The 25,006-nt window shown below is 38.5% G+C and overlaps 1 protein-coding gene across 1 annotated transcript in view; it reads right to left on the bottom strand.

Moving 5' to 3' along the window:
• Positions 1-25,006, bottom strand: part of PGBD5 (piggyBac transposable element derived 5) — a 169,572-nt gene that overhangs the window by 56,768 nt on the left and 87,798 nt on the right. The window contains exons 2-3 of the mRNA XM_021000431.2: positions 17,683-18,110; positions 6,094-6,228 (exon numbers count right to left, since the gene is read on the bottom strand). Coding sequence (XP_020856090.1) covers positions 6,094-6,228; positions 17,683-18,110 — 563 coding nt within the window. The remainder of the gene's footprint in view (positions 1-6,093; positions 6,229-17,682; positions 18,111-25,006) is intronic.

Here is a 25,006-nt window from a genome sequence, read left to right as displayed (position 1 = left end):
CTCTCTATGAAGTTGGCATATGGTTTAATTATAGTCTCCAAGCAAATAATTTCCAGACCTATATACCCAGTACCTCTCTTTCTTTTAAGCTCAAGTCCCATATTACTGTCTATGGAATATTTCATACATGCTCTCTACGGACATCTCAAACTCAACATGTCCAAAACAGAACTCATTTTCTTCCCCTTCACAAACTCCTGCATTATTACTGTAGAGGCTACCACCATCTTCTCAGTCACTCAGGTTCAAAACCCTACGGTTAACCTTGATTCCTCACCCTCACTCGCTCAATCATTTACCAGTCTTGTTTCTACCTCCACAACATCTCCAGCAGCCAGCCTCTTCTTACTACTTATATGGCCACCACCTTAGTTCAGATATTCATTTCCTCTTGCTTGCACTCTTACAACAACCCATTAACTGGTCTTCTATGTTAACTATTTCCCCTTTCCAATCTATCCCACATACTCTTGCCAAAATTATTTCCCTTAAGTGTAGGTCTATGTCATTCCTCTATTTAATGAACTCCACTGGTTCCTGATTACCTCTAGAAACAAAAACAACTCCTCTGTTTGATATTTAAAATGCTTCAAAATCTAGTCCCAAACTACCTTTTTATTCTTAATATACATCTTTGTTGTTTAAGTCATTTCAGTTGTGTGTAAATCTTCATGACCCCATTTGAGGTTTTCTTGGCAAAGGCACTGGAGTGATTTGCCACTTTCTTCTCCAGTTCATTTTACAGATGAATAAACTGAGGTAAACAGGGTTAAATGACATCCAAGTTTCACACATACAGTGAGTATCTGAGGCCAAATTTGATTTTCCCGACTCTGGGCCAGGCACTCTATCCACTGTGCCACCTAGCTGTACCTTAAATATACATTACTCCCTTTCATTTACCCTACAGTCTAGTCAAACTGGACTTCTTCAGGTTCCTCATATACAACAAGATTTCCCAACCCTTGGTACTGGAATTATACCATGCCTAGAATCCGTTCCTTCTTTATCTCTACCTCTTAAAATCTCAGCTTCACATATGTAAAAGGCTTTGCAAACCTTAAAGTCCTACATATATGCTAGCGATGAAGTACCAACTTCTATACCAAGCTTTTCTGGACCCCCCTCAGCTATTAGCGCCTTTCCCCCCTCCCCTCACATCACTTTGTATGTATTTTATATAAGACTATATTTTTAGGTGCTGCCTTCTCTGACAGAATATAAAGTCCTTTAGGACAGGGACTATTTTCATTCTTATCTTTTGTGTCCACACTCAACACAATGCCTGGCATGTAAGAAATGCTGAATAAATGCTGTGGACTGATTGATGTAGATCAAATTTTGGTGTGAAAATCCTCTGTTCTTCATGTACATCCCTGACTCCTTTGTGTTTTTTGTTGTCTGACCCCAAAATAATATTAACAATAATCATAATAATGAGGATGAGGAAGAATAGAACTGACATTAACATAGCACTTGAAGGTTTACAAAGCACTTTGTATATATTATTTCATTTGATCCTTACAACAATCCTGTTAGAGAGGTGCTACTATAATCCCCATTTTACAGATGAGGAAAAAGCAGCTCAGAGGCTAGTAATATGCCTAGGGGCAAATAGCTGCACATATTTTTAATTGATTGATTAATTTTTAGTTTTCAACATTCACTTTTATAAGATTTTGAGTTCTAAATTTCCCCCCCTTCCTTCCTACTCCCCTTCCAAAGACAGCAAGCAATCTGATATAGGCTATACATGTACAATCATATTAAACATATTTCCCATTAATCATGTTGTGAAAGAAGAATCAGAGCAAAAGGGAAAAACCATGAGAAAGAAAAAAAAACAAAAAAAGAGAAATAGTTCACTTCAGTCTGCATTCAGACTCCATAGTACTTTTTTCCATCATGAGTTTTTTGGAAGGCAAATAGCCATGTTAAGAGGCAAGATTTTAATTTGGATCTTCCCAATTCCACTCAAGCCACTTAACTACTAGTTGGCTCAAAAATCACTTGCTAAGCTCTTTTTGTAGTGCCCAAGAATTGGAAATTGAGGGGATGCCCATCAATTGGGTTATGCTTGAACAAGTTGTGGTATATAAATGTAATGGAATACTACTGTTACATAAGAAATGATGAGCAGGCAGACTTCAGAAAAACCTGCAAAGACTTACATGAACTGATGCTAAGTGAAGTGAGCAGAACAAGGGGAACATTGTACACAGTAACAGCAACATTGTTCGATGACTAACTTTGATAGACTAACCTCTTCTTAGCAATGCAAGGATCTAAGACAACTCTAAAAGACTCATGATGGAAAATGCTATCCACATCCAGAGAAAGAACTATGGAGTCTGAATGCAGATCAAAGTATACTATTTACTCTCTCTTTTTTTTCCTTCTTTCTCATGGTTCCTCCCATTGGTTCTAATTCTTCTTTACAACATGATTAATGTGAAAATATGTTTAATATGAATGTATATATAGAGCCTATATCAGATTGCATGCCATCTTGGGGTGGAGGGAGGGGGAGAAAATTTGGAACTCAAAATCTTATGGAAGTGAATGTTGAAAACTAAAATTATATAAATTAACATTTTAAAAAATAATCAAAATTTTAAAAATCACTTGCTAAGACAGCTCAAATAACCTGGTTACTGCTGATGCAAAGAGGACAAAATCTAAACCCCCAAAAGTAAGCTCTTTCTGATTGATCAGAGAAACGATCAGCCTGTGAGGTATTTTATCATCCTCACCTACTCTAATATAAAATGACCATCAGTGGAAGCAAGGTGATAGATGTAAAACTATTTCACCCTATGGGGCAAGATACTTGAGCACAGGTTCCACAGTGTGTAATTCCTTCCCCACTCCAATCTCTAGATTCTTTCAAACTGCCTTCTAGGAAAGGTCCAAATAGATAGACAGCAACAGGACCAGAACAGATCAGACCAGCCTCCAAGCCACAGAGGGAAACGGATGAGGCCCAGGAATTGTAAATTCGTACACCAAGCTCCTGTACCTCAACGATCCCTAGATAAGTCCTCCTGTAGTTACTGATCAGGAGACAAGCTTAGTTTAAATGAGGCTTCTCACCATGATGTTCTCAGAGACATCATGACCTTAACTGTGGTCAGAGGGAGCAGCTGGAACTCGCCAGAAGGGCCCACTAAACCATTTCCAGTAGCCCCCTAGACCTCTTAATCACTGAGTAGACACTGCCTCAGTCAAACTGAGACCCGTTAAAAGACCTAAACTTGAAAAGGCCAAGGTCTCCCACTGCATCCTGGGCCACCTCCAGCTGTACTGGTCCCTGGACCCAACTGGCTCCAGAGGGGAAAGTGAGGATGGTGACAGCCCTCCCTGTCTTAAATCCAATTGCCTTGCATGTCATTGCATCATCTCCCTGATGTCCACTTCGAGAGCAACGGACAAACAAACAGCAGATCCCCGAGAGAACAGGCGGCATGTCATAATTGGCTACACCCCTCCGAATCTGCCCGAGAGTCAGGGAAAGAGAAATGAACAAAATCAGAGTGCAGGTTTTGTCTGATTTAACTAACCACAGCACAGATCATTTTCCCTTTTCTTATCTTTCCAGATAGGGGCTCACTCCCTCTAATTCGTTATTCCTAATTCTTAATTTTCCCTTTAGTTCTCTGCTTCCACTGGTGTCTGCAGCACACTCTCGTTTAGCCAGGATTGCAAACTCAAGGTGATCTTTGCTTGCCTTTCCCTGACCCCTTGCATCTATGTTCTTATTTTCCTACCCTTTCTACTTCTCATGTCCATCTCCTCCTTTCAATTCCCCCTGCAACCAGCCTTCTTCTGGCCTTCATCTTTTCCTACCTAAATTATTGTAATACATATTTAACTGGCCTTTCTGCCTCCTGGCAATGCTGTCTCTAATTTTGCCCTTCACATAGCTGCCTAAGTAATCTTTCTAATGCAAAACTTTAATGTAGCTGCTCTATTAAAATTTTTAATGATCCCTATCACCTACCAAGTATAAACTCTAACATTTGAGGTCCTCCACAGTCTCACTCCAAGCTATCCTTCCATCCTTATCTCCCATACTATTCCCCTTCATGTATTCCATATTGTAGCCAAACTGTCTTATCCTCCATTCTCATTCTAACCACTTTGTACAAACCTGTTCTCTGCTTTCTATTTCTCCAAGTCTTTTACTTCTTTCAAGGCCCAATTTGGATGTCACCCCTTCCATTATTTCTTTACTTACCTTCCCAGGTGAAAAATAACTTCTCCTTCCCCAAATTTTTCACACTACTTTGCCTGACCCTCTCCCCTTGCACTCATCTCAAAGTCCTTTGTGTGATACTTATCTATGTGAATGTTTTTTCTCCCTATTAGACCAAAAACGCCCTGAGGGCAAGGTCCTATGAACATTCCTGGCACATAATACAGTTATCCCTTCCACATCTTGGGGTTGGGGCACAACATCGCCATGACTGGGAAAATTTGTATAAAAATTTTTGGCCCTCCCTTTGTACCAGAGAAGAAGTCTGAATTTGTTCTTTTTCTTTTATGGCACATTTACAGTACTTTATTGTAAAATTTGGGTTTATACTATACAAATACTATACATATATTTTATGCATTTCTGAGTTTCTAAACTTTTTCTGTGTCATCTATTGGTTTTGTGTGTCATCTGCGGCTTACACAAAACTCCTTCAAAAATTCCAATTTTATTTCTTATGCTGACTCATGACATATAAAAATCTTGATGGGGAAAGTCTGAATGTGGAAGAGATAACTGTAGATATTTAAGTGTTTGCTGAATCATAGGAATTTGTTATAAGAGTTCTGTTTTTTCTTGTTTTCTTTTCCAGTGAGGGGGAAATAGAACAGAAAGAAATTAAATGCTTATTAATTGAAAAAATAAAATTTAATTTAAAAAAAATTCATAACATACAATGCTGGATATTTCCCAGTATACTTTCCCATGTTAACTCATATTGTAGTTATTATGTGTGTGTGTGGGGGGAGAAAGATGAGAAGTGACAACAAATATTTATTGAAAGACTGAATTAAGATTTGAATCAGAGGACAATCCTGGCTCAATATAGGCAAAAGCAGCAAATGTACTAAACAGAAGAGTCTCCATTTTAGCCTGTTGTCTTAGGGGAGGTGCCTCTGGAGGAGTAAGGTAGAGAAGACACCTGACCCACAAGGTCTTAACTATATGGGCAATACTATTGTGAAGGCTGTCAGCAGAAAGAAGCTTTTTCTACTGGATTTAAGCTACTAGTGCTTTCTAGAAAGGACCAGAGATAGGACAGGAGGTTTTTTTGTTTTGTTTTTCCCCATTCAGTGAGCATTTAAGCGCTCAGTGTGAATAAGGCATCATACTAGGTCCTGGGAATATCAAGACAAAAAAAAATGATCAAGTTCCTGCCCTCAAGGACCTTACATTCTACTAGGGAGGAAATAGTATGCTCACAGATAAATTAATACAAGATATGGACAAAGTAAATACAAAGCAATTTAGATGGGGGCATGGGTTAGCAACTAAAGGGGATCAGGAAAGACCTTGTATGTGAGATGCTTCTTAAGCTGAGACCTGAAGGGAGCTGGGGTGGACAGAGATGAAGATGAAGTGTTTTCCAAGCACTGGAGAGAGTTGGGGGGAAGAGAGAACTACACAAGGACAAACGAATGTTCGGGAGCAACTGAAATGTAGAGTTGGCCTCTCACAAAGCAGAGTTATTGATTAATCTTTTTGGAACTGGTTTATGCAGGGCTTTTAGAGATTTCACATTGCTGAAGTCAGAGAAGCTGGCTATGAATGTTGTCGTCAGTGTTAGTATGTGAATTTTCAGTGGAGACAGGAAAGTCTTGGGGGGATGACTGTGGACAGCAGGCCAGCTAGAATTCTTTATTCACCAACCAAACCAAACCATTCACCTCAATAACGAAAGGACAGTACTGGGCTCACCAACTGTTTCACTGAGCTCCAGCCAAAGGCTTAGTAAAGGCAAGACCGAGAGTAGAAACAGGAAAGCCATCTAACAGTAACGAAATTAAACCAGTCTTTCCTTCTCTCCCTTCCCATCTGGTCAATTTACCTGGGCTTACCTGACTGATGAAGCCTGTGGAGGAACACTGCCTGACCCAAAGACTAAATTTCCTCTTTTTCCTCTTGCGCAGCTCTCGCTCTGTACATGTAGCGATGAACACTGGGTCCTCATCGATCAGGGGTTCATGTAGCACCTGCCAACATAATGAAAAGAGGAATCATAGAATCTTAAATAGCAGAGATGTCTGAAAGCATCCCACCCAATGCAACAATCTCTACCACAGCCTCCCTGACATGAATACCAATACTTAAATGTTCTTGACTACCTCTCTTTTTTCACTTTATATTTTATGTTTTCCCAATTACATGTAAAAACATTTTTAACATTCATTTTTAAAAATTTTGAGTTCCAAATTATCTTCTTCCCTCCTCCCTTCCCCACCTTCATTGAGAAGGCAAGCAATTTGATACGGGTTATACATGTGCAGTCATACAAAATATATTTCCATATTAGTCATGTGAAAGAAAACACAGACCCTCCCCCCCAAAAAAAAGAAAAAGAAAGTAAAAAAAAAAAGTTTGCTTTGATCTGCATTCAGACTCCGTCAGTTCCTTCTCTGGAGTTGGATAGCATTTTTCATCATAAGCCCTTTGGAATAGCCTTGGATCATTACATTTTTGAGAATATCTAAGTCATTCACAGTTAATCATCATATGATATTACATATACACAGTATACTGCGTATGATCTTCTCTTGGTTTTTGCCCACTCCACTCAGCATCAATTCATTCAAGTCTTTCCAAGTTTTTCTGAAATCCAACTGCTCATCATTTTTTATAGCACAATAGCATTCCATCACAACCAAATACCATAATGTGTTCAGCCATTCCCCAACTGATGGACATCCCCTCAATTTCCACTTTTTTTGCTGCCACAAAAAGAGCTTCTATAAGTATTTTTGTATGTATAAAGTCCTTTTCCTTTTTAAAAATCTTTTTGGGATACAGACCTAGTAGTGGTATTGCTGGGTCAAAGGCTATGCATGATTTTCTAGCCCTTTGAACATAGTTCCAAATTGCTCTCCAGAATGATTGGATCAGTTCACAACTCCACTAACAGTGCATTAGTGTCCCAATTTTCCCATATCCTCTCTAACATTTGTCATTTTTCCTTTCTGTTATATTAGCCAATCTGACAGGTATAAGAGGGTACCTTAAATTTGTTTTAATTTGGGTTTATCAAATCAATAGTGATTTAGAGTATTTTTATATAACTATAGATAGCTTTGATTTCTTTGAAAACTATATCTTTTGATCACTTATCAGTTGGATGACTTGTATTGGGAGATGGCTTGTATGCTCATAAATTTGATTCAGTTCTCTATATATTTGAGAAATGAGGCCATCGTCAAAGAAACTTGCTCTCACAGTTCTCTGTGATTACTGTGTATTTCCCTCCATCCTATTTTTCCCACTTACCCTTTTCTTTCTCTCTTTTTAGCCTGTCCCTCCTCAAAAGTGCTTTGCTTCTGACTACTGCTTCCCTATATCTACCCTCCCTTCTATCAGCCCCACCTCTTCTCCTCTTACTTTCCTGTAGGGTAAGATAGATTTCTGCACACAGCTGAGCACGTATATTATTCCCCCTTTGAGCCAATTCCAATGAGAGTGAGGTCCAAGTATTATTGGCCATCCCCACCTTTTTCTCCCTTGTAAAAACTCTTTCACACCTCTTTTATGTGAGATTATTTACCTTATTCTACATCTCCCTTCCCCCTTCTCCCTGTTCATTTTTAGATATCATCCTATCATAATCAACTCACATTCATGTCTACATATACTGCTTCTAATTGCCCTAATAACAATAAAGTTCTTAGTAGTTACAAGTATCATCTTCCCGTGTAGAAATGTAAACAATTTAATCTTACTGAATCTCTTATGATTTCTTTTTCTTGTTAACCTTCTTGTGTTTCTCTTGAGTCTTATACTTGAAAGTCAAATTTTCTATTCAGCTCTGGTCTTTTCATCAGGATTGCTTGAAAATCTTCTATTTCATTAAATAGCCATTTTTCCCCCTGAAGGATTATACTCAGTTTTTCTGGGTTTGGTGATCTCTTAAGACAGTCTCTTCTATTGTTGGAAAGCCCTAATTCTTAGAAAGTCCTTTCTTAGATTGAGCTCTTATCTATTTCCCTATCATTTCAATCTAGTTCTGCCCTCTGGAGTTGAATACAATCAACTTAATCCCTTATCATTAGGCCACACCACATACATGAAGTGTCAAGTTCTCATATTTTCACAGAATCAGAGTTTTAGAGTTGGAAAGAAATTTCAGGAACCTCTAATCCAACCCACACTCAAAAGAGAATTTCTAATATAACATAATAATAATAGCTAGAAATTATATAGTACTATATGGTTTGTAAGGCTATTTTTAAAGCATATATTATCTCATTTTTTGGAATATTATTGTACCATAAGAAATGACCAGCAGGATGGTTTCAGAAAAACCTGGGAAGACTTATATGAACTCATGCAAAGTGTAGTGAGCAGAACAAAGATTGTAGATAGCAATAGCAACATTGTAGCAATTATCAATTGTGGAAGACTTAGCTACTCTGGTCAATACAATGATCCATGACAATTCTGAAGGATTTATGATGGAAAATGCTATCCACCTCCAGAGATGAGCTCTGAATGAATGAACTCTGAAAATATGTGAAGCATATTTTCTTTCACTTTATCTTTCTTGCCTTCCCACCCCTTCCATGACTAATATGCAAATATTTTTTACATGACTTCACATATATAATGGTATCATATTGCTTGCCTGAAGTGGGCCATGAAAGAGGGAGAGAATTTAGAACTTGATATAAAAAAGAATATTACAAAAATGAATGAGTGAATAAAAAGAGAAAATCAGTTATTATCATACATAAGGTATAGGAAATATCACATAGATGATGTTGAATGAAGGAAATCGAAAACTGGAAAACAAAACAAAACAAATATTTCACTTTTTCCTAAAAACAATCCTGGAAAGTAGGTGCTTTATTATTCCTATTTTGCAGATGAAGAAACTAAGGCAGACAGAGATTAAGTGACTTGTTCAGGGTCACACAACTAATAAATATTCAAGGTTAGGTTTTAATTCAGGTCTCCCTGACTTCAGATCCAATACTCTTTCCCCTATATCACCTAGCTGTCTTTACCTGATAGGTAATCATCTAGCCTTTGCCTGAAGACTTTAATAAGGGAAACATATTACTTCCCTTAGTAGATCATCCCATTTTTGGACAACTCTATTAACTCAATTGTTTGGATAGTTGGACAACTCTAACTTGATTGTTAGCAAGTTTTTCCTGATTTCAACATATATTTACTTCTTTATAACTTCCATCTATTATTCCTGGGTCTGCCCTCTTAGGCCAAATCAAATAAGTATAATACCATTTCCCTGTGACAGCCCTTCAGATACTTAAAGGCAGTGATCACCTCATTTCCCTTGAGTTTTCTCAAAACTCCAAACTCAACTCTCCTAGTTTCTTCCAATTGCTCCTCATGGGGGTATAGACTGGGAACCCCAGACACCATCCTGGTCATCTAGCCTATATCTCTTTTTCTTTTCTGCAAAGGTACTAGATGTTCTCCTATTTCATGCTCAATACCCCCAGTTCCCCCAACTATTTCCTCACTCCCCTCTGTAAGGGCTCCAGTTGCTAATACCTGTCTGTAAACATGGCATCCAGAAATGGGAACACTACTTCGAGCACACAGAGTACAGACAGGAATTACTTCTTGTCATCTGAGTACTATATTTCTATTAATGCTGTCTAAGATTGCATTTCTTGACTGATGGCCTACTCTAATGATTCATTGTGGTATGGAGGGGACCCTGAGATCACAGAGGCTATGTATACTATCAGGGCAAAGCTCTAGCAGACCCCAGCAGAGCAAAAAGATTGAGTGAGGTCCCAGAAACAGCCTAAATATTTACCATCCAAGGACCAACCTGGGGAAGTGCACTGGTTTCATTGGGTTCAGAGAGACTTATCACCAGAAGGCTGGCCACCAAGTGATTCACTTTTTCAAAAACAACAATTTGTGAATATTGCCTATGCAAGTGGAGGAGGAGGTATAAAATAAGACAAACATTTTTGGGCACAGACAACATGAGGATTTGTTTTCTTTGACTATATTTATTTGAGGTGTACATGTAGGGAGGAGGGGAGGCAAGGAGAGCATTGGTGAGTAGTGATATTGATACAAAAAAACTAAGACAAGAAAATATCAATGAAACATTAAAAGAAACATGGAAGAGAGGAAAATTATGTTTGAAGGAGATACAGAAAAGCTGGTCAGTTTTGTTACTTTCAGGTGACAAAGTGGACAAAGTGCTAGGCCTGGAGTCAGAAAGATCATCTTCCTGACTTCAGATCTGGCCTGAGACACTTACTAGCTGTGTGACCCTGGGCAAGCCACTTAACCCTATCTGCCTCAGTTTCCTTATCTGTAAAATGAGCTAGAGAAGGAAATGGCAAACCATTCCAGTATAACCAAGGAAACCCCAAATGGGGTCATGATTGAAAAATGACTGAATAACAATTTGTTACTTTTGTGTTAAATTTAATATGCACTTGAAAAAATACTATGTAATAGAAATTCATAGTTTCATATAAAATATTTTTGTTTATAATAATAAAGTTCAGGTATATATTATTATGTATTATATACACACAACAATATTTTTATTATTTTACTCTTCATATATTAAGATGCTCGTTTATAAAATTATTTTTTAAAACATTTTGAAAGTGGATGGGGTTACAATTCTTCAACCCTAAACAAATACTACACTTATACTGATGAAACAAAAGATTCTTCAAGTACTGAAGTTGGGTCATATTAGTTTTATTTTGTTTTTTGAGCAGCCCCATCAACAATATTGGCCCCTTGTAGTTAGCTAAACTACACGTCTTAGTTAGCTAAACTACACGTCTTTGTCACATAAACAACTTTAAAAACAGGACTTTTTTATTCCATACTCACAAAAGGCAAGACAGTAACAAGTCCTGGCACACCCTGAAAGCTCCTAGCCAGCTTCTTTCACTTCTGCCTTCACATACACTTCAGCCCCTGCAGACTCATAAACCATTTACAGCCCCACTTGGAACCTCTCAAGCAAAATGGACAAGTTACACACAGAGAAATCCATTGGTTGGTAAGGGATAGAGGTAGGGGATGACAGGTTCTGGGAGCAAGCAAAAAGTTTGAAAAAGAAAATATTGTAGCACAGTTTGCTGCTAAGGCATTCTCTCTCCAATTATGCCTTCTACAGGAATGAATTATCTTCGTCCTTTGAGGCTACACTAAATGAACCTATTCACTCTCATCTTCAAAAAGAAAAGGTACTTATAATCCATTTGCATCAAACATATAATCAGCCACATATTTATATTTAATCCATGCTCCATCAAAGATTGGGAGTCAGCAAGAATTTCTGACCCATAATGATTTTTCCTTTCTACAATCATTTAATGAATTTTTAATGGCTCATTACTAAAAGCAGCCACAGCTCAATATATTCCCACAGATTCTCCTAAAACTTTGAATGCCAGCAAGATCACTTTCTTCCAATTCTGGATTCAGATCCACTAACTTTTCCCTGTTGATCTACTACATATACACTGTGCACATATGGGTAGGGTGAGTCAGAAACAGGAAAAAAAAACTTAAATTTTTTTTTTATTTCTGCCACATGAATATTCCCTTCCCTACTTCCAGTTTTGGAAGAGAAGAGGTCATTTCTTTTTCTTTTTTTATATTTGAAGTGTTGTTGTATGGAAAAGGGATTACATTTATTTTGCTTGGACCCAGAGGGCAGAACCAGCACTAATGTATATGTTATACGGAGCCATATTTTGTCACAACATAGGAGGTAATATCTCAACAAAAAATGTCCAGAAATGGACAGGACAGCCATGGATTCCATCCAGATTACTAAGAAGACATAGTAAGAATTCAATATTTTAAATCCAAAGGATATTTTAAAAATTGAAGTTAAAAGAAAAAATATTTAAATACTGTTCTCATCTCTTCAGCTAGCTTTATAAAAGATCTGCCAGGGGAGGAGTTAATATTCCCTGCAGGATTCCTGACAGTCTACCCCTGGTCAGTAGCCTAGAGCAATTTATTCATATGTATGACCCAAACGGATGGAGAATTGCTCAAATACTGGAGAAGATCAGGGCTATATCATTAAAGAGCTCACAATTTACTTAGGGACATATGAGAACAACCTGTATGTTGCTTTGTAAATTTTCATAATACAAATGAGTGCCAGTTAATAGAATTATAGGATGCTAAAACTGGAAGGGACTTTAGATCATCTAGTCTGGTCCCTTTATTTTGCAGATGAGGATGAGAAAAGTAACTTGTCCACAGCCACATTATTAGTTAATGGCTAGAACCCAAATGTCTGCACTCCTAGTCCAGTGTTGCTTTCTACTAGACTGGGCTCTATATAATGAAGTATTATTAGTACTGAGAGGACCCTAGCCAAGATTCAGTTTTGGAATTATTCAATGCAATTATAACCAAAGGCTTAGTTCTGCTCATTTTTAGCAAAATTTGAACCACCCCAGAAGCATGTAAAGGACAGTCAGAGAATCAAGAAGGCAGGAGAAGAATATAAAAACAACCTCTCTTCTTTAATTTTGGCTCCAGGGAAGCCTTTTAGTAAGGATCAAAAACAGTAAGGAACTAGAGATGACTATTCCTAGAAACCAAAGGAAACTCTGTATCACCAAATTCATCCTTAAATGACTTAAGAATTTTTTTCCACATGTGAAAGACCAACATGTTATAAGGTAAATATAGCCAACTCCCAATTAGCTGGGGGAAGGAAAAAGAGGTAGCATGGCATTTTTTTTTGGATGAGACTTGTGATTTCATTGATAGAGAGAACTTCTAGTAAAGAAATGCCTTTTGTCAATGCAAGTTAGTTACTATTCTTTAACACGTAGTCTTGAAGACATTCAGATATTCACTTGCATGTCATGGCATCACCTCCATGTTGTCATGGTTCTCTTTGAGAATGAAGGACAAACAACAAAAACAACGACTCTGAATTCTAATCCCTTCTCAGTCTGTCAACTAGTATTTTTTCAAGTGCCTACCTACTGTGTATCAGGCACTGTGCTAAGTGCTGAGGATACAAAGAAAGACAAAAGACATTCCTTGTTCTCAAGGAGATTACCATCTAATGGGGGCAATATGAACAGAAAATATGCAAAAAACAAACTAAATAGATTTTCATCCTTCAAGATGTAGCTTCCTCCATGAATACCTTCTTTACTCTCCCCCTCTCCTTACCAAGTAAAAATTGATCCTTCTTTGAACTTTAAATTGCACTTCATTTATATCTTTATTACAGACTTATCTTGTTTTGTTTTGTATCATAATTAATTGTGTATGTGTTAACAGAAGGACTTAAACCCATGTTTCTCAGATGCCAAGGTAAGCTATCTACCATGCCATGATGGCTTTCCACACTGGGTACTTCTCCAATCCTATGGTTAACACAGCCCTCCATGACTAGGACACCCTCCCTCTTCTACTTTTCAGAAGATGACTGCCTTTCAGAATCCTTATCTTCCTCCAAGGTTCAGCTCATTTTCTACCTTCTCCATGAAGGCTTTTTTTGATCCTATTCCACATCCCTCCAAATCCTCTTTGCAACCACAAATACTCAATTTAACCATATTTCATATTATATTCCACCACCACCACTCCATAGGACGTAGGCTCCTTGAAGGCATACTATCTCTTTTTTTAATAACTTTCTCTATAGCACTTCATACATATTAGTTGCTTAAGAAATGTTAACCTCATTGAAAAATTGCCAGTTGTTTGTGTGATTTTGGGTAGGTGCTTTAACATCCTTTGTTTCATTTCTCTCATCTGTTTGATGGGGGATATATCACCTAACTCTTTCACTACAGGGCTAAAAAGCAAGACTATAACATTTTGCAAACAAGATAGAAATAGATACCATGGGGAAAAGGAGCATGACAGGGGAAAATGTAGGTGATGGGAAAACAAAAGGTATAATAAAATCCGTTTTTCAGAAAAAAGAAAGAAAGAAATAGACAACATGAATGGAAACATTTGACAACCTGGGATTTCTTTAAATAAACCTGACTTGTCAAACACATCCTTTCCCATAGTATATATTTTTTCCCTCAAAATCATACAAAAATGCAGAAGAAGAAAAAAGATGAAAGACAGAAAAAACCCCCAAATTCTCAGCACATTACTTTCTCATGCCTCCTAAGAGAATATTTGTAAAGTGGTTAGCGTAGTGCCTGGTACATAATAGGTATTTAATAAATAAATCCTTGTTCCCTTCCCTTCCCTCTAAAACACACACACACACACACACACACACACACACACAGAGTAAGGAACCAAGGCAAAGTAGAGGGTGCTCTTATCCAATCTTTTTCATTCAGATTCATCAACATTCCCTCCTAGGTTACCTCTAGCATACTATTGGCATCTTTTCCTGAAGAGTCTGTATATCCAGAGTTTGAATTTGCTACTACGAGGAAAATGTTTGGGTTGTAAACTCCATGAGGTCAAGGATCATGTTTTATTGCTCCTTGATCTCTTCTGGGGCCTATCACTGAGTTTCATAAATATTAGTAGGTAAAAAGGCAATACTGCTGGCCTTGGAGTCAGTAAGACTTGCCACTGACCCATACTGGCTATATGACCCCGGACAATTTTTCTCTTTTACCCCATGGGATGGTGTCCCAGAAATCTCCAAAATTCCTACCTAGGATTCTGCAAAGACCACTACAAAGGATCATAGTAGACAGGAGGGGTGACTGCAACCTTCTCACTAAGGACATTTTTCTCTACTGAAATGACACAGAAATGCCTGACTAGTTCCCATGACTGGGTGATTTGCCAAAAATGACTGGTGATTGAGGCTGGGGGAGCTGCCTATTCTATGGTTTATATGGGGGTTAAGAAGAAAGGGTTCCACCTCTTTCTGGGCACCCTTCTCTGGTGGGACTTCTTTGCAGCATTTTCTTCCTAAGGAAAATTAACATTGTGCTGTATTGTTTAATAACTAGTGTTACTCTGTGATCCATCCTTTTGCTCATTTTGTAGGATTCCACTTCTAAAGGGAAGGCAGTTGCTGAAGTGTGTGACTGAGTAAAGCGATCACTCTCAGCCCCCAAAGAATATACTTGCTAACCAGCTTGGGCTAGGCCCTCCCCAGGACACAAGTCTCTTGTTCTTGCTTTTCTTTCATCTATTAGGAGGAGAACCTGGATGTGAGTCATATGTAACCTTTGCTTTAGAGATTTCTTTGGAATTGCCCTATGGTGGGAGAGAAACACAACCAATACTTTCCCCCCTCTTCACTCACCAACCCCGAACTAATCAGGAATTGCTATGCCATCTGGAAGGCATCTCTCTCAGCCGTATGCCTCTTATCACTACCACACAATTTGGAGTTGGAAGCAAACTTGGGGATCATCAACTTCAGCTCCATTATTTTATAAATTAGAAAACTGAGGTCATAGAGATGAAATGGCTTTCCTGAGATCATTCGAGTTACAGATAACAGAAGCTGGGTTTAAAGCTAGTAGCAGATAGTGGCAAAGAAATGGAAATCGAAGGGATGCCCATCAATTGAGGGGAATGGTCGAACAGGTTGTGGTATATGATTGTAATGGAATATTACTGTGTTAATAAGAAATGACGAGCAGGCAGATTTCAGAAAAAACCTGGAAAGACTTACATGAACTGATGCAAAGTGAAGTGAGCAGAACCAGGAGAACATTGAACACAGTAACAACAATATTGTATGATGATCAACTGCGAATGATTTAGCTATTTTCAGCAATACAATGATCCAGGACAATTCCAAAGGACTCATACTGAAAAATGCTATCTGCCTCCAGAGAAAGAAAAGATGGAGTCTGAATGCAGATCAGAGCATATTATTTTTCACTTTTCATCTTATTTTTCATGTTTTTCTCCCTTTGGGTCTGTGTCTTCTTTTACAAGATGACTAATATGGTAATATGTTTTGTATGATTGAACATGTATAGCTTGTATCAAACTGCTTACTGTCTTATGGAGGGAGGAGTTCAGGGAAGGAGAAAGAAAATTTGGAACTCAAAATAAAAAAAAAAGTAAATGTTTAAAATCGTCTTCACATGTTAACTAGAGGGAAAATAAAATATAAAAATTAAGTTATCAGCAGAGTATAAAATTAAATGCTAAACCATGTGACATGGACACAAGTGCTAGAGAAATGCAGAAAAGGAAAAGATAAGAATAGTGAAAACTTTTCAGGTGTACTTTGAAGAAAGGGTATGAGATAAATTTTTTGTTTTCCATAGGCTTTTCAACTAAATCCTTTGATTTTCTGATATATGTATTTTAATAGGTAATGGAAGGCAAAGATGGGTCCTTGTCCTCAAGGAGCTTACATTCTAATGGGGGAAAGAACATGCAAACGACTATGTATATACAAGACAGATACAGTAGAATGGGAGATATTTTCTTCTTACAGTAAAATAAATGGGAGGTAATCTTGGATGGAAGACCCTAGCAATGAAATTGGGGGGAAGGGGAAGAGCAATGATGGCCAAAGGTGAGTCTTAGAGGAAGCCAGGGAAGTCAGGTAGAGGTGAGGAGGGAAAGCATTCTAGATATGGAGGATTGCCAACACAGAGTTGGAGAACAGCCAGGAGACTGGCATATCTCGAACAACACTGTATGTTGTCCCCCCGTGCACTTGTTAGCATTTTTATGATGTGAACAGCGACCACTAGATCCACTGTTTTTCTGCTTGTAGTCCCACAAAAATACATCATATATTCAACCATTAGTCACTTTTTATAGCATATTTCTAATCCCAAGATGGCTTCCCTCTTCTATCCCAGAAGCTTCTGAGCTGTCATCCCCAAATGGCCAATTGGTGCATGCTCAAAGAATGCAAAATAATGTTAAATTTAGACTAAGCAAAACATAATTAGGAAGGTAAATCTGCTCTCCCCTATCCCTTGCCCCCCCAAATAAATCAGAGTAAATTCCAAAGTTGAATATAAATGATTTTTGTAAAAGCCTATTGCTTTCAGAGTAAGGTAGCATGGCATAGCAAACAGAGTAATGGGTTTGGAGTCCAGATTCAAATTCTATTTTTGATACTTACTGACTGTATGACCTAGCACAAGTCATGGACCCTATGTGTCTTAGGTAGCTTCCTAGGACTTCAATATGAAGTCATAGATGAGTTGTAGTCTGTTGGTGGGAGATGCCTATTCTGAAAAGCAACCAAGTGGCATAGCAAATCGAGTGCTGGATTTCAAGGTAGAAAAACCTAAGTTCTGATCCTACCTTAGACTCTTACTAGTGGTGTGACCCTGGTCTTCCTGACTCCATGTCTAGTGTTCTAACCACTGCACTACCTACCTGCCATACCTATCTAATACTTGCTGATTCCAGGACAGGCTGAGTACAGCTTATTTAAGGAATCACACCAAGTTGGAAAAGCATCCAAACACAGAGGGAAGTGGACTAGGAAGGCTTCCAATTGTCTCTGGGGAAAGGGACACACTTACCTGGGTTTGGGAAGGCCTAAAAGCAGAGTCAAAGCCATACTGTAGGGAATCTAGGAAGGGCTGGATCTTGTACAGGCCATGAGTTGTCTGGCTGGAACGGAAAGCCACCACATGGAAGTACTTGAGGATCTTCTCAAAGCGGGACTGGCTCATGACAAGGGCAATGCTTTTGTTACTGTAGAAGCCGCTGCTCCAGATGCTGAGAACAGACTCGCAATGGTAGATGCTCGTGGAAATCATGTAACCCAGGAAAGCCTTCATCTCGGTCAGGGTCACTTCTGCCCAGGCCCCATCACTCCCAAACCTCTCCTGATACTTCTTGGCATACATGTTTGTCTGCACCACCATGTTTTTAAGAACGTTGTCGGGGACAAAGAGCTGGAAGAAGTCCATGGCACTGGAACTGGGGGGCATCTTTCGGGTTGGACCTAAACCCACAAAAAAGAAGAGGATTACTGATTATCACCATCTGTATACTTCACGATCACAATCATAACAAATAGAAAACCTAGACATTCAAAGGATCATAGGCTCATAGATTTTGAACCAGGAGGGACCCAAGAGATCATTTAACATTCAACACTTTTATTTTATTTTTTTATTCATAAATCATGTATTTAATAACTGATCATATAGCCAAGTTCACCTACATGTTTGTGTATCCACTAATTCGATCCTCATGCCCTCCTTCCCCCAAATGGAAAGATTAAGGCAAATGTAGTATTCAAGGGACATTTCTGAAGTAAAAGAAAGAAAACCATGAACTTCTTCCCTCCATGTTTCAGCACAGAAAAAATAAGTAATGCTCGGAGTCCTCAGGGTTGCAAGAATAAAAATGAAATTTCTTGGCCAAATGAGGAGTTAAGAGCATTAGTCCGTATACAGAAACAGTAAGCAACATCTTCATTTTACATATAAGAGCTAATAAGATACTCTAGTCCTGATACTTTTATCAAGTGAGAACATTTATGTTAAATCAATCAAATAAATGTTCACCCAGTCATATAGCCTGTGGGAATCCTACAAAACCACCAAATAGTCTCCCCTTGACAGGTGACTATGTCACCAATTTTGGTGAGAGGGAAAATATTTTGTACTATTTTTTTACTGAACCATATTAGTAAATATCCTGAACTAAAAGCTAAATCTGGCCGGCCAACTGATATCAACTAATAATCAATCAAGAAACATTTACCAAGCGCCTGCTATGTACACTGAACTGCTATGCACTATGTTAAGCGCTGAGTCTACAAAAAAGAAGCAAGACATAGTCCTTGTTCTCAAAGAGCTTACAGTCTAATGAGGAAGACAACATGTCAAAAAAATATAGACAAAGCAAGCTATATGCAGGATAAATAGGAGATAATGAACAGAGGGAAGGCACTGGAATTAAGAGCGGTTAGGGAAGGCTTCCTGTAGAAGGTGAGATTTTAGTTGGGACTTGTAGGAAGCCAGGGAGGACAGTAGTTGGCATGGAGGAAGGAGAATATTCAGGCATGGGGGACAGCCAGAAAAAATACTCAGAGCTGAGAAACAGAGTGTCTTGTTCATGGAACAGCCAGGAGGCCAGTGTCACTGGATAGAAGAGTATATGGTGAGGAGTAAGATATAAGAAAACCAGAAAGGTAAGAGGGGGCTAGGTTATGAAGGGCTCTGAATGCCAAAGAGAACATTTAAGAGAAAGACACTAGAGTTTATTGGGGGTGGGGGAGAGAGAAGGAGTGACATGATAGGACCTTCATTTAGGAAAATCACTTTGATGGCTGAAAGGAACATGGATTGGAATGAGGAGAGACTTAAGACAGGCTGACTCACCAGCGGCTATTGGAATAATCAAGACATGAGGTGATAAAGGCCTGCGCTAAAATGGTGGCAGTATCAGAGGGGAGAAGGGGATGTTGCAAAGAAGAGATTTACAGGCCTTGACAACAGCTTAGATATAAGGGGTAAGAGATAGTGAGGAATCCAGGATGACTCCTAGGTTGTGAGCCTAATGGACTTGAAGGATCATATTTTTACAAAAGTTAATGACTAAAAAGTCTCCAATTCATCCCTTCATCCCAGCCTCTAATCCAAAAGAAAAAGAGTACCAGAATCCCAGATGCCTGGTTTATCATTGTAGGAAGATGAGTTATGTAACATCTTACCTAAAGCATACTTGGAAACCAAGAGACTCAAAATCAATGACCTTGTGTTAAAGGTTTGGTGTATTTATTCCTCCCTCTATGATTAGTCTTGTCAAACAGGACTCTAAGCTCATGGAGGGTAGGGATAACATCCCTCCTTTTCCATAAGTATCTCCCTAGAGCACCCAGTGTAGCACTGAGTCCATAATAAGGGCTAAAATAAACACCTGTTGAATGGAAATTAAGCTGAACACATCTGGACATTTATGCAAATTAAGAAATCACATCAGGCTTTATAGAAATGGGACTACAGGGAAGTAAATCTTTCCATCTAAACTGCATTACTGGGGCATTAGATGTGCACAGGTTCACTTGAGGACATTAGTTATGTCAATGCCACGTCTCTGTCAGGGACTTGGAATATTCCATAGCCTACATCCTTCCTGCAAGATTGCCCATGATTTCAGAATGATCTTCTGTCCAACCTCTTGATGTACCTAATCCTATCATTTCCATTAATTGGGGAGATGATAGAAATATTGACCTGAAGTGAAAAGAGCAAGGTATGTGTTCATGATTGGGGGTGAGGGGAGGACATAAAGAGAGAGGATGTAGAAGGGAGACAACAATTCCACTTAACTATTCAACCATATTCTCAGGGCCCTGCTAATGTTTTCTAAGTCAAAGCTCAGTTCAAATGCCCTGTCCTACAGAGGCCTTTCCTGATCCTCATAGCTGCCTCAACCTTTCTCATACCAGATTTCCTTGTATTTATTTGTATATACTTCTATATGTGCATAATATCTCCCTCAAGAGAGTATAAATTCCTTTTAAAAATCCTTTTAAAAACTCCTTTTAAATCATTTTTTAAGATCATTTTTTCTCTGTATCCCCAGTGCCTAGCACATGGAAGGCACTTAATAAGTTTATTGATGGATCTTATTATTTTGCCTATTAAAGCAAGGAGGCAGGCTTTCACCACTGAGCTCCTACTTTCCCAGGTCCTTCCCCTTATAATCTCCCCCAGATTCAATTAGGCAGATGAATGTTGCCATCCAGCTCCCAGAGTGTTGCTCAGTTGTGTCCGACTCTTTGTGATCTCATCTGGGTTTTTCTCAGCAGAGATACGAGAGTGGTTTGCCATTTCCTTCTCCAGCTATTTTACAGATGAGGAAACTGAGGCAAATGGGCTTAAGTGACTTCCCAGGGTTACACAGCCAGTAAGTGTCTGAGGTCAGATTTGAACTCAGGAAGATGAATCTTCCTATCACCAAGCCCAGTACTCTATCCACTGCACCACCTAGCTGCATGGACAAAAAAAAGTTTATCACCAACAATTTTCTAGAGGCATATTCATGTTTAATAGTTGCTGAGCCAATAAATCTTTATGGGTGGAGAAAGGGAGTCTCCTTATTCAAGGCTATCTTAAACAAATGCAATTTTTCCAAGTTCATGTAGTTTAACACAGCATGGACTAATTAATGGTAGTCACTTCTATATAAATCAGTCCAGGAGTGATCTGGAGTCAGCAGGAACTAGCTTGTGAGAGTTGATTGTTAAATTTTCAGTGAGAGCACTGATACCCTGGGAATCAGCAAACACCATTAATCGGGCTTGATTTATTGTTTTGTTGATGGCCTAGATTTAAGAAAGCAATGGAGAAAATGTTAATAATGCAAATTAAATTTAGAAATATGTTGTGTAAAAATTTTCCTCTTAGAAAGCCAGTTGTTAAATATTTTCCAGCACAGTCCTAAATCAGTTCCTCTTGAAGATTTGAAAAACCTGTATCTTTGAGCATTATTATCATCCTTCTCCTATATCTTGTTTCCTGTTCATTGATAATCTCTTTCAAGAAAAGTTTTTCTAAGTGAAGATAAGTTTCAGCTTTGTTTCTAATTCATAGCTTAGAAGACAGTAGCTTTATACCTAGAAGGGGCCTTAGAAATCAACTATTCTAAAACAAGCCCCACCTCCAACCCATTTTACAGATGAAGAAACAGTCCTACACAGATCAAGTTACTTGTCTAGGGTGGTAAGGTACCACGTGGGTAGTGAATAGTCGAACTAGGATTCAAATACAAAAAGTTTGACTGCAAATTTAATATTCTTTCCATTTCATGAATAAGTAAAGTCCAAGTTCATTTTATTTCACATAATGTGGAAGAAAATATCATAAAGAAGCATCCTATTCACTTTCACCAAGTATAAGGTAGAGTTAGTAATGACTGTGCTAGGGAAGAATTGGCTCCCAAGAACAAAATTACATTTATAAAAAAACAACAGTAGCAGCAACAGTTCTGTATCTGGTGAAAAGTCTTACTGGAAGGCCATTAGTAAACTACTCATAAAGTTATATTAAAGGATCTGCTTCTTGCCCTGGGCTAAAACAAAAGTCCATGGCTTCCTTTAGCCTAAGTCATCTATACTACTATCACATCCTGAGGTCTTGCTAGAGCATCAAATCACAGGCAGACGAAATCATATATTATTTAGGGCTAGCCTTTAAAGAAGGAGGAAAACAGAATTTTTGCTGCTACATCATGCTGAGTTAACAAAACAGAACAGAGAATAAATATTTGTGATTGAAGTAATTTTGTCTCTCTGGCCATTTCAAAATGAATTAACACAGACTGATTTAGAGACAGCATTGGGCACCACCATTCAGGAGTTTCAATCAATCAAGGGTGCCAGGTAGCTGTGGATACAAATCAATTGCTTTAAGAGGAAAAATGAACCAATCTTTTCAAAGGATGCAATCCACACTGGCCATGCTTTAGTATGGTTGATCTGTTAAGGAGATTCAGCATAGACTTATCCTTTAAGACAGATGTGGGAACCAGGGCAAATCATATACCTTCTCCCCTCCTCATCTCCTCTACATTTTGATACAGCTAACATCCAGTTGAAGAGAACATCAAGGGCTAATTCCCAGGGAAAAAGGAGATTCACAGCAGTTAACAAGGAGCCTTGAGGGAGTAGAGGGGTGGGGTACATGTGGAATATAAATTGGATTCAGAATCAGAGGACCTGAGTATGAATCCTTATTTTGCTATTAATAAATCTGCATGATTCTCAGTTTCTTCCTTTGTAAAATGAGGCACCTCTCAAAAGGATTTTACTTTTCCCTTGCTGTTGTTGTTCAGTCATATCCAATTCTTTGTGACTCCAAATTGGGGTTTTCTTGGCAAAAAAAGATGTTGGAGGAATTTCCCATTTCCTTCTCTAGCTCATTTTACATATGAAGAAACTGAGGCAAACAGGGTTAAGTGATTTTCCCAGGGTCATACAGCTAGTGTCTGAGGCTGGACTTGAATTCAGCAAGATGTCTTCCTGACTTGAGGTTGGGGCCTCTATCCACTGTGTCACCTAACTTTTCCCTTATGCACTAGTAATGGACTCCTCTCTGCTAGCAGGAATTTAAGGCCTTAAAGAGAAGGAGGAGTAAGGGGAGGGAGTCAGACTAGGGTCTGGTTCTTGTCTGGATGGCTTTAGTTCTGCTCTCCCATTTCTTATGCAAGAATGGACCAAACCTTCTGGGGCACTGCTGCAGGACTTTCCCTCCTGTTCTCTGATGCAATCATTTATTAAATGTCTGCTATTTGCCAGGCATCATGCTAAGAGCTAAACATACCAAAAAAAGGCACTATGCTGCCTCAGGCCTCTCCTTCTACTCCTCCTTCACCTGCAACCCCTTGATTAAAAACGAAGACACAGTAAGTGAGAGTTGTGAATGGAACTCTTTACTGAGTACCTTTTGACACTCCACCAAAGGCTCAACAGTCTTGGGGATACAGCTACTATATGTCATATGATATTTATGTTATACATCTTTATTTCCATTTGAGAGTGAGGGAGGTAATTTCTTTATCCTCTGAAAGACCAGGCCACTCTCAGGACCTCAAGGATTGACTTACAGATGCGCTGAATGAATGTACCATTCAGTATAAACCGGTGTCCTGTTGGCATATATTGTTATTTACCTTGTAAGAGACCAGGATCAAATGAGGGGCTTTTTAAATGAGTTATTCGGCTCTAGGCTAAATCAGAGCAAAGATAATAATAACTGGAACACTCTGCATCACAACAGGAACACTCTTCTCCATCTGAACACCTCCAGTCACATTCCATAAAGGGGTGATGAGGAAAATAGCTTATTAAAATGTTCTGAGTGCCAGCTGCAGCTGCTCCTTATCCTCAGCTATAGACCAATCAACATTTCCTTTTTTTTTTTTTCCTTTTCTAGATAGTGTTGAGGGAGAACAAGTTATCTCTTTGTGGAACACCTGAGGCCGGTGTTTTGTTGGTAGCATTCTGCTAATGAGCCAGTCATTTCAGATGCTGCCTTCCCATCTCCAACTTCATAGCTAATGACTAATTAACAAGTAACTCAAGGGATCATAGATCACAGATATAGAGAGAGGTCTTAGGCATCATTTATTTCATCTAACGTCTTTATTTTTTATTAATTTATTTTGAATTATCAACAATCACTTCCATAAGCTTTTGAGTTTTAAATTTCTTCCCCTCCCTACACACTTCTCTCCCCAAGATGGCATGCAATCTGATATAGGCTCTACATAAACATTCCCATTAAACATATTTTCACATTAGTGATGAAGTAAGAATTAGAGCCAATAGGAGGAACCACCAGAAAGAGGAAACAAAACACAACAGAAGAAAAAAAATAGCAAATAGTATGCTTTGATCTGCATTCAAACTCCATAGTTCTTTCTTTGGATGTGGATAGCATTTTCCATAATGAGACCTTTGGAGATGTCTTACATCCTTGTATTGCTGAGAAGGGTTAAGTCTATCAACGTTAGTCATCTCACAATGTGGCTGTTACTGTGTGCAATGTTCTCCTGGTTCTGCTCACTTCACTTAGCATCAGACCATACAAGTCTTTCCATAACCTCTTTATTTTGTGGATGAAGAAACAGATCCATAGAGGTTAAATAATCGGCCTAATGTCACAAAGGGAATATGGTGCAAAACTGGGATTTGGATCCAGGTCCTTTGCCTCCAAATCCATTGCCCTTTCCACTGCACCACGTTATCACCTGCACTGGATTACCAACTGGATGGAGGCTCATTCTCAAATCAAAACAAGAATTACAAGCAGATGTGTATCTCACTGGGAGAAAAAAATTACCCATAATACACTTTTAAGTTTAATCTGCATTGTTAACTTTCTT

The sequence above is a fragment of the Phascolarctos cinereus genome, unplaced genomic scaffold (genome assembly GCF_003287225.1).
Source record: "Phascolarctos cinereus isolate Bilbo 61053 unplaced genomic scaffold, phaCin_HiC Scaffold_5;HRSCAF=322, whole genome shotgun sequence".
Taxonomy (NCBI): domain Eukaryota; kingdom Metazoa; phylum Chordata; class Mammalia; order Diprotodontia; family Phascolarctidae; genus Phascolarctos; species Phascolarctos cinereus.
Note: the sequence above shows the minus strand (reverse complement) of the source record. Positions and strands in the feature narration are given on the sequence as shown.